The sequence below is a fragment of the Micromesistius poutassou genome (genome assembly GCF_964030765.1).
Source record: "Micromesistius poutassou genome assembly, chromosome: 15".
NCBI classification, from domain to species: Eukaryota; Metazoa; Chordata; class Actinopteri; order Gadiformes; family Gadidae; genus Micromesistius; species Micromesistius poutassou.
Genome location: NC_140285.1, coordinates 3,195,561 through 3,212,662, shown reverse-complemented (window position 1 = coordinate 3,212,662; position 17,102 = coordinate 3,195,561). Strand labels below are relative to the sequence as shown.

The 17,102-nt window shown below is 48.3% G+C and overlaps 1 protein-coding gene across 1 annotated transcript in view; it reads left to right on the top strand.

Moving 5' to 3' along the window:
• cfap74 (cilia and flagella associated protein 74) overlaps positions 1-17,102 on the top strand; it is a gene marked incomplete at both ends in the record, with an annotated part of 41,134 nt that overhangs the window by 3,898 nt on the left and 20,134 nt on the right. Inside the window, 12 exons of the mRNA XM_084479767.1 lie at positions 138-240; positions 646-803; positions 1,119-1,329; positions 1,970-2,107; positions 4,612-4,803; positions 5,095-5,213; positions 10,193-10,259; positions 10,694-10,783; positions 11,318-11,441; positions 12,554-12,741; positions 14,172-14,294; positions 14,827-14,948. Coding sequence (XP_084335893.1) covers positions 138-240; positions 646-803; positions 1,119-1,329; positions 1,970-2,107; positions 4,612-4,803; positions 5,095-5,213; positions 10,193-10,259; positions 10,694-10,783; positions 11,318-11,441; positions 12,554-12,741; positions 14,172-14,294; positions 14,827-14,948 — 1,635 coding nt within the window. The remainder of the gene's footprint in view (positions 1-137; positions 241-645; positions 804-1,118; positions 1,330-1,969; positions 2,108-4,611; positions 4,804-5,094; positions 5,214-10,192; positions 10,260-10,693; positions 10,784-11,317; positions 11,442-12,553; positions 12,742-14,171; positions 14,295-14,826; positions 14,949-17,102) is intronic.

Genomic DNA, 17,102 nt, shown 5'->3' with positions numbered 1-17,102 from the left:
AGGTACGTGTGTTGATATTGTGCGGGTGTCGGTGTGTGTCTTTGCTCTCATGTGCATGTATATGTGCGTATGTGTGTGTGTGTGTGTGTGTGTGTGTGCCTGCCTGCCTGTGTGTGTGTGTGTGTGTGTGTGAGCAGGGTGCAGCAGGAGCGGGCTGAGAAGGAGCAGCAGAGACAGGAGCACCTGCAGAGGAGGACCAAGGCGGTGACATCACTGAAGGAGAGCATCTCCACCACGCACGTAAGCCAGAGCACGCCGTATCACAAACCCTGGGGGGGAGGGTGGGGGGGTACCAGGTATGGACCGTATCCTGCATTACACTCCACGTTTATAAATGGCTCCATTAGGGCTGCCTGGTGACGTCATAGGCCTCTGAGTGGTTTGGATTGCCAACGTAGCGGCAAGTGATATCGCCTGACACCAATTTCAGCCAATCAGAAACATCCAAAAACGACTTGCTTCCTTTTTCTCCGGAGACCCTGCTGCTGCACCACCACTGTGGTTATTTTTAAAACATTGGCTTTGCTCTTCAAAACGGTGCTCACCGCAGAAGTAGGTGTTGTGTAAAGGACCCACCGTTCTTTGAACAAGCCAGGGCTTCCAATCTCAATGTCCCGGGGTGTGAATGCATCGCTGCGTCCACAGGAGATGCTGCGGGCCCAGCAGCGCAGGGCAAAGGCCGTGGCCCTGAGGAAGGAACAGGAAGAGGCGGGGCTGAGAGAATCCCTGCAGGCCCAGGGTGTCAACAGCACCAAGCGGCTGCTCCAACACAAGCAGCTGGAAGGGTTCCAGCAGAGAAAAGAGTTGGTGTTTTCTCTCTCGCTTTCTATTTTTTCCCTTTTGATCTCTTGTGACTTGTTCTCTCCTCTCCTCTACTCCACAAGTGCACACACATGTGCGTACAGACACACACACACACACACATACACACACACACACACACACACACACACACACACACACACAAATATCTCCTCTCCCACTGCCTACAGCAGATGCGTGGGTTTCCTCACGCCTCGTGTGTGGATATAAACCATGACCCCCCCCCCCCCCCCCCCCCATCTCTCTCTCGCCACACCACCATCACAAGACACTGCACTCTGATTGGCTCCTACCAGGGAAGTCGAGAGGAGGCAGGAGTCAAAGCGGGCGGAGATCGTGTCCCGGCTCCTGCGGGAGGAGGAGCAACTGGCCAAGACCCGGGCGGCGCCGTCCCGACCCGCGCCCAGTGAGGGGGCCCCTGTGCTGGGCCGGGCCAGGGAGAAGGTCCTGCGCTACCTGGATGAACTCTACCTCCGGCCGGCCGAGCAGCAGGAGAGGGTCCCCAGAGTGAGTGGTGGGGTCTGTTAACGCAGAGAGCTGGAAAGTAAAGGAGAAGAGTGAGAATGAAAACATTTAAGAAACCGTGTACCTTGAAGTCTAGAATAAGAATTGACTCCATCACACACTATTGCCACGATTGGTTCCAAAGGCAAACCTAGTTAGCTTGTGAGAATATAGTGTAACGAGCATCAGTCCCTAATTTGCTTAGCATTATCCAGTGTGTTTCTGCTATGCAGCACGATACCCGCATTCCTTTTATTCTGTAGTTGTGTGTGAACTTCTGATTTGGTGTTTGTTATGGAGAATTTGTTATGGAGGCCATGCCAACTCCTCCAGATTTACTCAAGGTTTCAACTGACATGGAAGTGTGGAGACAAAAGTTCCTTTAACGCAACGTGATTTGTTTATGGTAGTGTATCTCTTACTGATTTGATATTGCATGATATGGAGGAGTCACCACATGTGTGTATGTGTGTGTTTGTGTCTTTGTATTTGTGTGTGTGTGTCCCTTTCATTTTTTTGTGTGTTTGTGTGTGTGTGTGTGTGTGTGTATGTGTGTGTCTGTATTTGTGTGTGTGTGTGTGTATGTGTGTGTGTGTGTGTGTGTGTGTGTCTATCTGCATCTCCCCCCCCCCCCCCCCACCAGAGAAGAGAGTCCAGTGCTGAGAGCAGCTCCAGTTCAGAGGGTTCTGACCAGGATTTGGAGGTGGATGAGCAGGGCCCGGGGCTCCAACAGCCCCAGGTGGAGCCCGAGTTCTCTGGGCTCTGGGACCACACCTGCAAGGTAGAGCCAAACCACCGTCCTGCTCCAATAGCCTCTCAGACCCAATATTCTTCCTGTGAAGTGATAGAAAATATAAAGTACAGCAGGTAAGGTATCTACAGGGAGAAGGACACTATATGATTTGAAACCTACACTGACTTGGCCTAGAGAGTCCTCTAGGTGCAAGCGATAAGAAAATGTCGGAGAACTTAACTACAGCAGTATTATCGTTTTTTCTGCTGATGTCGATAGAATATCAGGTTGTCATGCCATCGGTCACAGCAGACCCGCTGAGCTTTGAGCAGTGTGTTGCACTTACAAAAAGCTGAAAGCAAAATGGCAAGCTTTAGCTGGATCAAGAGGAATCCTTTACCGGGAATGCCCGGTAGTTCTATTGCTCTCTATCTCCCTCTCCCTGTCTCTCTCTCTCCTTCTCCCGTCTCTCTCTCTCACTCTTGTCTCTATCTCTCTCTCTCTCTCTCTCTCTCTTCCTATCTCTCTCGCTCTCGTCTCTCTCTCCTCCCGTTTCTCTCTCGTCCTATCTCTCTCCCTCTCTCGTCTTCCTCTCTATCTCCCTCTCTCTCTCTCTGTGTTTGTTGTAAATGTACAGAGACAGGCATCTCCTCTCGTTGCGCCGGTTCCCCATGAAGCCTCGTACTGCACGAGCGGCAGCAAACCTCCCAGAACTCTGTGGTAGCAGTAGAAGTACACGCAGGAAGTCAAGTGGAAAGTACACCCCTTCCTCACACGAGTCACAGCGACGCCCTGGTTCTCAGAGAGGCACTCATCGCGGCACGCAGCGGTGCATGGGAGGGCTGCTGGCCTAGTTCTCCACCTCGCTGTGCATCACGGCGTCAGAGGCAGCAGAGCGCGCGCTGCGACGCACAACGCTTTCTGTTGTTGGGACAAAGTTAGAAAGCGAGCGGTGGTGAGAAGTGACGAGTGGGAAAGGGATGATCAATGAATTGTTGTTTCGCGTCTTTCCAAGTTAAGTTAAGAGAAACGAAAGGTGCAAACAATGATGAGGTCTACTCTTTGGTGTTGAGCCGGGGACAGCTGCCACAGCTGTGATGCTTAACACAGACACGTGTAATAATGTCACGTTCCACCACCGTCTCCCGTGAACAAGCTGTTGCGTTTGATAAGCTGTTTAAGGTGTTTGTGCCACATCAGTAGGATTCTTGACTGTGCTCGAACTTTGATGTGCAGCACACGGTGTGTGTGTGTACGCATCCTCGCTGGAGGGGAGCGTTGACGTGTCCTCCTTTTTTTAAACGGAGATGAAGAAGAAGAAATTAGCTGCGCCGGCCCCCTTTGCAGCGTGATCCAGTTCCCCCCTCCCGCCGTTGCTTCCTGTCTTCCCCAGCGATGCGTGCCAGCCTACCCAGAAGGCACTGCAGCCCTCCCAGAAGGGTAGCTTTTTTAGAGCTGCGCGGGCCAAAGCTCTACAAACGCAGCGCTCTGCAAAAGCAGTCCTCTTCTTGATTCGATGCCCATCAACCTGGGATTCTGCAGGCCTGTGTGTGTGTGTGTGTAGCTGTGTGTGCACAGGCATGTTTGTGTGTGTGTGTGTTTGTGTGTGGGCTGGAGGGGGGGTTGGAGTAGAAGCCCAGACCTGTCTTAGTCCTTGGTGAGGTTGTCACGATACTGTAACTGCCAAGCAGCAAAAGTACAAGCAAGCACACAAACGTGTGCACAAGCACACAAACGTGCGCAAGTACAACAAACGTGCACACACAGGCAAAGGCACACAAGGTTGATTGATGCTGGAGAGCCCAAAGGCTGATGCTGTCATCATTTCGAAACTCATCATCATTTCAACTATTATCCATACTGTGCTAATGCTGATTGACATTGTCGTTTATAATCAGCTTTGAATTGAACAGGCAGTGGCGACAGGCGAGGTCTTTCACACTGCTTGTGTGAGGCTCCGCCCCCTGGTGACAGTGGGATGGGGAGCTGGGCGAGATGGAGATTTGCTTGGAGCAGCTGCTGGCTAATTAAAAAGCCAGGGGCCCGGGGCCAGGATACACAGGCTCATGAGGGGCACTGCTAGACCGCTGCATGGACACTGGGCAGCTCATGACCTACCGTGTGTGTTGCTATGTGATGCAAACTGTTGACAGCGACAGTCCAAGCACGTTGATCTGTCGTGTTGACCAACAATATGGTGAAAATTTGAAATTGATTGCTGTTATTTTAACAACAATGTATCTACGCTTTATACATGATACAGGAGCTATTGGTCATTGATTGTTTGACGGATTTGACCGCTAATTAGGCTGGAAGCTTCTGGTCAGGTGTTTTCGCTTCTATGCCCTGCAGTGCTCTTCAGACACTGGACTGACACACTGATACGTATCTATATATCACATATGCCCCAGCTCAAAACCAGGTTGTGTAAAGACATCTTGATAAATTTCAAGATGTGCATATCCCACTGCACCCATCCGATGACTCTGGAGAGCGTTAGTGTGGTACTTTAGAGAGGACACCAATCCTATGGATCTCCCACACGGTGACAGAAGGCCGCCGGGGGAGGGTCTGTGGTCCAGTGGCAGCCGGGGGACGCCAGGTCAGCGGTACCGGGACAGCCTGCTCTGAAGCCCAACCGGCCCACCAGCGCGCCCAGCACCCGGCCCGGCAGAAGGGCGGTGTGTGGGAGAGAGCCCAAGGGGCCGCCCTTCATCGGCAGACCGGAGCCCATCCATTTTAAGGTACGCCACCGCTAGCTACTACGCTCACAAAACAGAACAGCGTCTCTTCACTCCGCTGGTATCGTCGCCTTCGCTGATACACCAGTCAGATTTAATGTGTACATTCCTTAATCCCAATAACAATCTCAAAGGGCTTCACAGGCCCACATCACACGCCCCCCCGCTAACGCTGTCAGCCCCCTGAAGGGAAGAATGCCATAACGAATGTCCAGAGTGATAACTGGCGGATTAGCACTCGTTGACAGCAGCATTATCATCTATTGGTACTGATCACCAAATGCCTTGTTGCAGGACTTTGAGGTGGGCAGGACGTACAGGAAGAAGGTGGTGCTGACCAACGTCGGCTACGCCACTAACCACTGCAGGCTCCTGGGAGTGTCCGCTCCCCTCGCAGAGTTCCTCTCCATCAGGTGAGCTCTGAGTGGCGCGTTGGGTGGAACACGTTGGGCTGGAGCCGCAGGTCTGGCGCTCTGATGGTACCGATTGTATTGGACGGATGTATAACATATACAGTATGTCAATAGGGGTGTGTGTGCTGGCCTGCATGTGTCTAAGATTACAGTGTTTATCAGTCTGACTCCCGTCAGAGTCATGTCAAAAGAAGATGAGGTGAAGGTAAACACAAGGAAGCCTACATACTGTATATACCAGCTGCAATCACGGAGATCTCTCCTCTCTCCATGCACACTCAGGAGAATGAGTCACCCACTGTTGGCTTTCTCTCTCTCGGGCTCTCTCTGTCTGTCTGTCTGTCTCTCTCTCTCTCTCCCTGTCTCTCTCTTTCAGTCGTGCTCTCTTTTTCACTTTCTCCTTTCTCTGTCTCTCTCAAACTTTCCCTCTTTTACGTTTTCTGACTTTCTCTGTTTCTCTTTCTTTTGTGTTTTATTTGGGACCTAAATAGATTCACAACACACATGTCTGCTCACAAATGCAAACCCCATGTGAAGCCTATCATTTAGGTCCACTCCAGTTAATAGTTAAAGGTTGGATATCAATGCATTTTTTCTGTCTTCTAAAAACAATTTCTAATGAATACGAGAAAACCATATAATCCTATTATTAGCACTGTCGGATTAGCATGTGCCTTTATTGACAATAAGACACCAAGGAGAGACACTTGGCTCTGCATGCGCTCCTCTCTCTCCTCTGTTCCTAAGCTACAGTCGCTGAGGTGGACACCCTAGCGGAGCTTCCCTAGCAACCGTCGTTAAGCTGTAGTACACACTCACACACTACTGAGGAGCGACTGCTATCCAAGGCATCTCCTACAGGTCACACGGAGACCAGTCCTCGTGAGGCTGGTTGGGGGTCATATGCCCGAGGTGGTGGCATTTAGCCAAGATCAGGACATCAAACCCAGAACCTTTCACACTTGCATTCTTACAACCCGGCCCATTAGACTATGCCTGCCCCCACACAGCAGCTATAAGCATACAAGTGAGCACCTACTCACTCGGGGGCTGACTCTCTGGTCTTACGTAACGGTAGAGGCTCAGAGAGGTCTTGCTTTTATTATTATTTATCTTAATCATCCTCCTCATCATCATCATCATCATCATCATCATCATCATCATCATCATCATCAGCAGCAGCATCAGCATCATAATCAACCTAATCATCAAATGAAGCTTCTATGTCACCTTGAGGTATTTTTAACCATTCCCCCCCCCCCCCCCCCCCCGTTCTCTCCATACCCCCCCACCGTCTCATCACAGCCACAGCCTAATAGCCGTGGCCCGAGGAAAACGTCTTGGGTCTCCCCCCAATCGACCTAGTTAGACTAGACTCATAGACCGCCGCGGTCTCCTTCGCAATCAACCCCCCCTACACCCCCACCCTAGTGTTGTCTCCGCCCCCGCAGGTTGATTAGCCCCGCGACTCCCAGGCACACTGTGGGGGGCGGAAGGGGTGAACGTGGGACCCAGCGGGGGGAAAGCAGAGAACCTGGACCTGGAGCCTCATTGGGGATCCTGCATCACGCTCCCCCGGCAGCCCCCCCGCCCCCCACCCTCCCCACCCTCACAAGCTAAAAATGACTCTCCCTCATCCCTAGCGTAGCATGGCATGTGTGTGTGTCTGGGTGTGTGTGTTGGTTTTGGTGTGTGTATGTACATGAGGGTGTGTGAGGGTGTGTTTACGTGCGTGTGTGTGTGTGTGTGTGTGTGTGTGTGTGTGTGTGTGCCAGAACAGAACAGGCTGCTGTATCTCCCCCCTGCTGGGATGTGCCACAAGGCAGCTCAGCCCTTTTTGACAAGAGCATTCCGTAGAAGCAGTTTGTGTGTGTGTGTGTGTGTGTGTGTGTGTGTGTGTGTGTGTGTGTGTGTGTGTGTGTGTGTGTGTGATAAGATAAGATAAGATAGTCCTTTATTAATCCCCCTTAGGAGAAATTCACAAGTGACCAGCAGTACATTGGGAAAAGAGAGTGCAAAAGTGAGAGTGTGTGTCATTATGTGTGTCTATGTTGCTGTGTTTTTCTTTCAACATCACGCACACCGATTCGAGGCGAACGCGGCATTAAAAATAATAGGCTGACTGACTGACACAGGAGGAGGGAAATCCAGCGCTGTGCTCCATAGCTAGTGAAGCCACTGCAGAACTCACACAAGCAGCACCTCACTGCTGATTTCAATTGGCTTCATCCTAAGCAATATCTCCATCTACTTTGTCGCTACTAGAGCACGTAGAACGTACGTACAACGGAAGATGGAGCCGGTATAAATAAAAACTCATCTATCAAAGTCGCCTTCTGCATTGCGGCACTACCGTTGAACAGGGGGCAGTTAGCGGGAGCGGGTTTTAGCTCTGTTGAACTCAATTACAAGTGGCCATTGATTCAATGTGTGTCTATGGGTGAGCGATCGGGATGTTTAACTGAACTCAGAGCATCAGTTAGCGCTGGTATGCTCATGGTACCAGCCTGAATCTGTAGCGTACCGTAGCGTAGCTGTAGGTTACTGCACCGCTGGATGCATGGCCTCATTTAAAGCACTCTATATAGCACTCTCTGATGGGCTTTAACTCGTTGTGTTACTCCACGCGTTCACTCCATCTTTACTCCCAAGTGAACTGTTCTCTTTATTTCCTTTTCTTTATTTTGTGCTGAATACAGGCGATAGTTTGTGCCACATCAGTAGGAAGATGATGGTGTCACAGCGTGGTGGCGGAGGAATTGGTGGTGGAGGAGGTGGTGGAGGAGGAGTTGATGGTGGTGTTGGTGGTGGTGGAGGTGTTGGTAATGGATGGGGCAGGAAGTGGTTGTGGTGGAGGAGGAGGTGGGGGTGGTGGACGAGGAGCTGGTGGTGGTGGTGGAGGTGTTGGTGATGGATGGAGCAGGACGTGGTTGTGGTGGAGCAGGAGTTGATGGCGCCGGAGGAGGTCTCCTATGATACGTATTAATTGGTTGCAAGATCTCAGGACATTCCCTAGAACTGCCAACCAGCCCACTGGGGCTGGGAGCTCTTCCAACCCACTCCAGATGACCGTCCTTGACCGTCCAAATCGCTGGCACTAATGGCACTAAACATAGACATGTAGTGTGGTGCAACCAGAGGAAACACCACCCCCATGTCTCAGTGCACCAAGCCAAACTTACAGAGCGCTTTATCACCAGGCAACAAGGAACACTACCCTGTGAAAAAGAATAGCCGATCTATGCATCCACTTCTTTATATTTACAAAAGACATAACACAACATAAAAGAAACCTTTAGTGTCAGCTTTATAACACTTGCTGAATCAATTAACTAGAATACCATGTGCTAACATCGATATCATTTCTTTATAGAGCATAGAACATGCTGTATGTGTTCACCAAGGCATACCACAAAAATAGCTCTAGATATGTAAGTAGAGGTGGTAACGTTTGCTTGTCTATATCGGGAGCCTCGTGCCTCTTGTGTTTTGTAATAGTTTTTGAGAGGTTGCATTTTAAACAGCCTCCCGCCTACTGAAGCTCTGTGGTTGCTATCGATCGGCTCACCCCGTGAGTTCTGCGTGGAGCCTCACGTTCTACCGCCCTCCAGGGGAACTCAGGGTTCGCCTGCCGTGGTCAGACACAAGTAAACACTGTGCTGCCTTTTGGAAAAAACCTTTTTAAATAGTTGCATGTTTTAGGAATAGAAGAAAAAAAGAAAAGATGAGATGCAAGAATGTGGCCTGCAGAATTATTGGATGCAAGTTCGATACAGTTGATACAATTATAATGTGTTTATTGCAAATGTCCTCAAGTGATTGCTTTTGCATTTCTGACAGGCTCCACTTGTTTCTAGCTGTTGTTAAAAATTAACTTTTTTTTTGCAAGAAAAACCAGCTTGGTTTTCTAAAAAAAACACGGTGGTACGCCCACTCACCATGGATGGAAATAATTCTGTGTGCTGCTCATTCTGCCTCTGAGACTAGCTACTAGGCTGACATCATACATGTACTATTTATCTATCTGTTTGTATCTTTATCTATTTATCGATCGGCCTGTCTTTCTTTTTTATCATTAATCTTCTGTTATCTATCGTCTATCTTCTTATGATCGCATCTACCAGTATTGTGAGTTTGTTTTCCACCGGTTGCCTTGGCGTTTCATGATTATTAGAATTTGTATTTTTGGAGCATCCAAACAACCTGTCTGCTTGTGCAAAGACTTGGATGAAAGCACAAAGTGTGCTTTAATCTGGGTGTTGACGCCACATCACCGGACGGGAATCAGTAGATACTGAACAGCAGAACTGCTTCTGTATACAGACTGTGCCCATAGAGTTGGGCACACAAAAGGAATGCAAAAGTGAGGCGGGATCACATTTCCCATTACTGCAACGGGCAGGTTTACACTGTGATGTGCAAATCCAGCTTCAGCTTTCACCCCTGACCTTGCTGTTTCACTGGCTGCTCTTTTCCTCTAAGTGTACTCTTCCTCTCTCTCTCTCTCTCTCTCTCTCGCTCTCTCTCCCCCTCCCTCTCACTGCAGAGGCGATTCTGGTTAGCACGTTGCTATGGATATCATGTTCATCCCTCCGATTGTGTTTCCACTGTATTTCTGCAAACAACTGTGGGGGTGCAGCCGTGCACAGACCTTCGTGCGCACACACCCACACACACACACACACACACACACACACACACACACACACACACACACATCACGATTTGACGTGTGCTGCCTTCCTCCACAGCCTTCTTCCTTGACATTGTTTACTCTGTGTTACTCTGTCTTTGTTGTTGTAAAGAGTAGGGGGGTGTGGGAATCTTCAGGGTACAGTGCAAACATTAGGGTTTGAACCCAGAACCTTTCCGGTGTGAATCACACACCCTAACCACTAAACATAGTCTGCTCCGCACAGGTGGTGTTTCGTAACCTATGAGGTAATGTTTGTAACGTTTTCATTTCATCCGTCGCTCAGCTTCAATCCTCCGGGGGCGATGTCGGCCGGAATGTCATGTGACCTGCAGGCTGTGTTTCACCCCATGGTCAGTCCTCCTCAGCCGTGTGATGTCATAGCCTGTTCATCGTCTCGCCGTCTCTCAGAAGGCTCTCACCTTGTTCACAACACTCATCTTTAACATCATCATCATCATGATCAGTCACGTCCAAAAACTTTTACCTCAACGTAGCTCTATCAGAGACTGCATGTATAGGAGGTTTTTCCTCTGCAATATTGCTGTCCCAGAAAGGATATAATATGGGGAGCAATGCCTCCAACTGTGTAACAACTACAGAGGATACAAGAAGATTAAGAACAGGAAACGGAGCAGAAAATTAAATTCTGTTGTTCTTTAATATAGGCAGTTTGTATTAAGTGAATTGCCTCTTGCTTTTCCTCCTCCAAAAGACAACCTGTTTGTTTTGTTCAGTACCATGATGCCGGCTGTCACTGACAGACCTCTGTGTCCTATCAATCTAGATCAACCAGGATCTGGAGGGAAAAATCCGGTTTGAGTCAAACTCCGGACCCTTCTCTCTGTCCGTCAGCTGCACCACCAAGAAGTGTGAGGTCAGTAGCAGACACAGGACAGACACGCCCAGTTCCTATCTATCTTCCCATTGGCCTGATTCATCTAGCTAACGGCCATCTTGGTTCTAAACGATAGCTAGCTGGGGAAACTGAATGTAGCATTCTGAATTCAGTACCACAAACCTAGCTAGAGTTTAGAACCAAGATGGAACCAAGATGCTCGCTAGGTGAATTATAAGGCACATTGTACAGTTATACAGATTATGAATGCATTTCAGCACTGTGAGTGATGTCATTTAAATGTGGTGTACTATTTTATTCCTATACTATAATATATAATATATTGAAGTATACTGCAAAAGGTTGACAATGGACATCTGAAGTGAATATTAATTGACATCAGGGCCAAGTGAAGCATAATTGTAAGGAACATGTAACACATAAACCTAGCTGTACTGCTCAGTAAAGGCCATACACTGAATGCAGTAGGTATCAGCTGACACTCAAAGACCAAGTGAAGCTGGTGCTATTGGTCATGTCTGTAATGATGACCTCATCCTCTCTTCACCTCAGCTGCAGGTAGACAGCGACCTCGTGGACTTCGGCACCCACGTGGTGGGCCAGACTATTTCCCGGACCCTCACCCTGATCAACAAGGGGGCTCTGGGCACCCATTTTACCCTGCACCCCTCCTCGCGTGCCTCTGTGCATCGCAGTCCAGCGAGTAGCCACGGCCCACCCTCACAGCAGCCTGCCACCACTGAGGACGTCAGGACACAGCAACAGGTCTGGAGGTCATGGCTGGTTACGGTGTTCCTCGTCACAGGCTCATTCCTGGAAGGGTTGTATTTACCAATTGACAACAAGGAGTGTTCATGTTAACTTCAATCTTACCTCACAATAAGAGTCAATTGTGATACAGTCAATTGTAAAATATGTAAACACAAGACTGCATGATTAGTTAAGATTAAGAAAGAGTCACCTTGGTTGTGTGAGGCACAGACTCCACGTTTTGGATTGCGGTAAATAATGCAATATAGTACATGTATCTGAAAATTATTATAGCTCAGCCCCAGATACACACCGTTTCGCTCCAACGCTTTCGTCTAGACTTTTCCTTTTGGTTCAACTTCATTCTTTTTTGCAATGTTAGTACAGTGAACCTGAACAAGATTCAATCGTATAAGTCGAAAAAACTCCCACTCACTTAAAAAAGCCCACTCACTAAATGACATCGCCCCCCTTGGCTGCGGTTGTGTGAGATGAAACAGCTACAGCGCTTATGACTTCTGTTCTGTGTGAACAGAGCCCATTTTGACTCTTCTCCTCCTGTATTCCAGACTGTGAGGGGGGGTGGGGGTGGGGGGGGGTAAGTTCAAGTAAGTTCTTTGTTGCAGGAGAGGAGCGTTCTATGATTTAACTGTTTTACCAGACTGCTATCTGGAGAATATCCAAAAGTTAGTCCCAAAAAGAACAGTGGAAAAAATGGCATTGATTACCATGTTGATGATCATGTAAGACATATAAACACATTTAAAACTGGATGGGAGTCTTGCCACTACACTACATATTTGGCTTACACCATATTTATGCGTCTGATTCAAGAGCCCGGAAGCGCCCGAGGAACCCAGGAGTCAGAATCAGTCAGCTTCAGGTACACACAGGCACACACGTGCACACATGCGCATATAAGCATACACACACACATGCCATTAAATGCCATTAAAACATTATTATCATTTTAAACTAACTTCAACATCAATGGTGTTGGTGTTGTGTCTGTGTGTTCCTGTGTGCACGTCTGTGTAGCTGTGTCAGAGCCACCCGGTCCAGAAGCTGGTCAGGGGCCTGATCCACCTCCTGGATCCGGGTCTGTGGAGGGGGCTGGTTTTGCTGACGTGGAGCCCCAGGAGCCGGCTACTCCCCGTGGGCATGAGATGAAGGAGGATGAGGAGGAGGACACCTCGTCCGACACCAGTGACATCTGCTTAGGAGAGGTACTGGAGGAGGACCAGAGCATCTGGACTCCATCCATCATTTAGCACCATCACCAGCTCATCCTGCACGTATGACAGACTGTGACAGAGGGCCACAGGTCCAGAAGGGGCTTAAAAAGTCACGCACCGCTGTTCCACTGCCGATACCATAAAGTCACAGTGGTCAACTTTATAGGCTTTAAATATGGAGTGCCAATTCAATTAAATCTGTTACTTTTACGGGACTGAACAGCAGGGTATGTCATTTGGGGCCATCAGAGAAGTAGAGGAACATACATCCGCCAGCATTACATTGCATATGGCATAAAGTTGTCTGTAAAGAATCTGATATCTAGTCTCACTTTATATGGTTCTTGGGTCACAAAACCAGCACTAAAGAACAAAGTAGTGTGTTTATACCTTGCGTGTGTCTCTGTTTGCCCAAATGTGGCCGTGAACCTGGTTGATGGCCCAGACTGATACAGACCAACATCTCCTGTTTGTGTATCGTGGCAGACATTGAACGCTGGTTGTTGATTGGCCGACGCCATCTGAAACATCTGTGGACCCTAATTGCCCCTCATGTTGCATCCTGCATGAAAACATCCCACATCCCGTTCCACCCCATAGAGAAACACATTACACCGATCACATTTAGTGTGCACTGTTATCACTCTCTCTCTCTCTCTCGTTTTCTCTCTGTCTCTGGCACTCTCTCTCTCTCGTTTTCTCGTCTTCTTTCTCGTCTCTGCTACTGCTGCCAGTGTTGCACGCCCGGCAGTGGAATTGCTTGTAGCGGGCTCATTAAGCCCCTGTAGGGGGGGTAATGGAGAGAGAGAGAGATAGAGAGAGAGAGAGAGAGAGAGAGAGAGAGAGAGAGAGAGTAATAGAGTAATAGTTCTGCATGCACTGGCGTGATGACAGCCATCACGGTGATTGTCACTCTGATTGATCTGCTCACAATTCTCGGGAATGGATGCTAGTTTCAGGTAAATGGCGGGTTGGCTGGTCTGGCTATTAAAGCCCGCTGTTATACTGATTTGGATTCTGTTCAAAATAACACGTTTCTATCATTAATTCCATTTAATTTTTGTTTTTTTGTTTTGAATGCCCCCTCCCTGGGGACTAGCATGTTGTAGGAGATAGCAATGAAGCTAAAGTGAAGCTAGGAAATAAGATAGGAAGCTAGGAAAAATATCACGCAAAAGTCCTAATGAAAGAGATGCGGTCCTATTGCAGGTGAACAGAAGGCGGTTATACTGTAGGGGCTGCCTCAACCGATCACACAAAGAAAAGCTGAATCCACCATTGACATATCAATCCGTCAATGTTTGTGTGGTTCACACCAAGGATGTGTCCCACATCCTTGACGTTATTGTTAGAGAGAGTGGAGAGATGATTCTGAATAACACCGTACCTGTCTCTGTGCTTTGTGACATCACCTCCCTCAGGTGAGATCAGGGCCGATCGGTCCTTTTGACAAGGTCCTTCTGGAGGTCCTCTTCACCCCCACCACTCCAGGGGAGGCCCGGCTGGACTTCCACATCCACTTCTCCGACCAGAGCTGTACACCTGTGAGTCTGGTTCAAGAGGAGCCAACCAAGCAGTAGAAACAAACCTCTCTGGCAGCACCGAACACAGACTATAGATGTAATGTGTCTTATTGGTTTAAATTGTCTTTGTATTTAAACCAATCAGAGGTTGGCTCCGTAGTTTGCAGCATGTTGTGGTTCAGACCTTATTCATAAGCGACCATACTAAAACGGTAAACCTTCTCACACCTTTGGAAACCATGACAACACATTGTATTATTTTTAGTTCTGCATTCCATTTCCCCCGACCAGGTTGCATTGAGCATGCATTTCCATTGAGTTCTCATGTTTTCCTAAAAGGTTTTATTTCCCCGCCCAGCTAACCAATATGACCACTGTGCGAATAAGGTCTATCGAGATACATCCTATTGAAGGATGACATTGTAATCACTGATTACTGAGCAGGAATCCCTCTCAATATATATATGGCCCGGGTTCGATGCATCCATCATGGATTCCTTTCCCAAACGTCCCAGGTTCGGTATCGATAAAGTTCATGTCATGTCCTCCCCAGATCCCCGTCAGAGTGAAAGGTGCGGCGTTGGACGTCCCGGTGTGGCTGCCCCAGCCCAACGTCGACCTGAACATCTGCATGTTCCAGCGCCTCTATCAGGACACCATCGTGGTCAACAGCAGGTGGGCGCGCACGTGAAAACTTTATCGACAGCAGCGACATTGACGACCTGAGGAAAGAGCCAGAGATTGTGTCTCGCTTGACCAGGACAAATTATATGCAGTGCTGCCCTAGCGTAGCTGGATTTATGATATTGGATTTATAATATGATAATATGAAACTGCCTCAGTCTCAGTCTTTAGTCTCTGCTAAGCGGCGAGGTATTTTCACAGCCAAACAGCTCCCGGAAATCCCTTTCAAATTAACAGCGCTGTCAGCTTATGTCCCAGCCTGCCATGAGATTGAGCCTCATCACCTAGCTTCATTCTGTCACGTGGTACTGACGCTTCTGATGGTACATAACACTGTTATTAGACTGATGGTAGTGTTACGTTTTAATGCAAAGAATTTACCGCTGTGAAATAATGGTCATAATAAACAAATACCAATGCTAACATTGGTACTCGTAAATATGTATACGATTTTAAATAGAATATGCAAAGTGGAAGTCTTGTCATAGTCAGTGATACATTGGTATTCATCATCTCTAGAAACAATGAATTCTAATACTCTCATATTTTTTGAAAATAGTGAAATGAAACTATACGAGTCTCAGAACTATTATTAAAATGTGTATAAGTCAAGGTTATCTACCAGTGTCACAGGGTGAAGGGTATTTATATTCATGTATGCGTTTTACGGAACAACAAGTACACTTTGATCTCCTGATAATGTAATTGGTGGTGAGGACGCCCACGGGCAAGGGGTTAAGAACAGGGTGAGAAGGTGTGTGTGTGTGTGTGTGTGTGTGTGTGGGTGTGTGGGTGGGTGGGTGGGTGTGTGTGTGTGTGTGTGTGTGTGTGTGTGTGTGTGTGTGTGTGTGTGTGTGTGTGTGGGTGGGTGTGTGGGTGGGGGGCTCTGCTACAGTCAGTCTTTCCGTCACGTCATCCTCCTCCCCCTCTGTGGGACGGGTGGGGGGGAGGGAGGGAGGGAGGGAGAGAGAGAAGTTGGGGGGAGGGATTTGTGACAAACCGCCATCTGGTGCACCGGCAGCGCTCGGGATCATGTGATCGCGCGAGGAGTATGATGATGATGATGATGATGATGATGATGATGATGATGATGATGATGATGATGATGACGGCGTCAGTGTGAGTCGGGAGCGTCACGGAAAACAGAGCCCCGTGCTCAACACAGCGGCGCACGCCAACGTGGCGCACCTCGGAGTCGCCGTGGTCTACTCCCCTCGTGATCACTGTTGTCGGGGGCAACCGACACACGCTCAGCGAGGGGATGGACTTCCTCCTCGCTCTGTTCACGGCCCGTGGGGGAGAATTGCAGCGTCATCTTCAGTGTACAGTATTAGCGTGTGACAGTCATTAAGCCCCTACCAGTCGCTTCAGATACTGTACATGGCATTCCTGAAGCAAGGAGGCTCCAGTTCTGGGTGGGAGCTGTAGCGTTGTTAAGGGTAGGCTGATGACAACTGGGGATCGAACCTAGAACAGTTGGCCCGGGACAGGGAGACGAACTCCCGGTTTCCAAAACTAGAAAAATGGATCACCCAGCTCTCTGGGGAAGGAGTTACATTTCATGACGACAAGGAGTGCAGCAGTCTGGTGAATTAAAATAAAAACAATGGTGTCGCCTGAGGAAAGTTTAGCAATCAAGAGAGCAATCGGAACAGTTTTATCTGAAATGGACTGAAAAGCCATTAAAAGAAACCTATTGTTTTTTGTTTACTTGGAACGAGATTCAGCAAGCGCGAAGAGAGTAGAGTCACTCTAATCAGATGGAGTTCTATGGAACAGTGCAGACCACGACCATATTTGGAAATAAATGACAGCCCAGCTAAGGCCAGACTGATATGCGAAAACAAACTGATATGCTGATATAAATGTATATTCTTAAAGACTTTTAGGGGCACAGAACTGGGTATTTTGTGTGTGAAGGTAATTATAAAGTTTGCTAGTATGTGGCCAGAAAACTTAAAAACAAAATGAGTAGTCATGGCAGCAAATACTGTCCCCAAAACACTTATATATATTATTATTATTATATCTTACACAAGATGGCGGTCTTGAATGTCATTATTGGTACGTGAAGCACAGCCGTAGGAACAAGGCACTTGCGCCGAGTTCTGAAGTCCTGTGCTTCAAGTACCAATAATGACATTC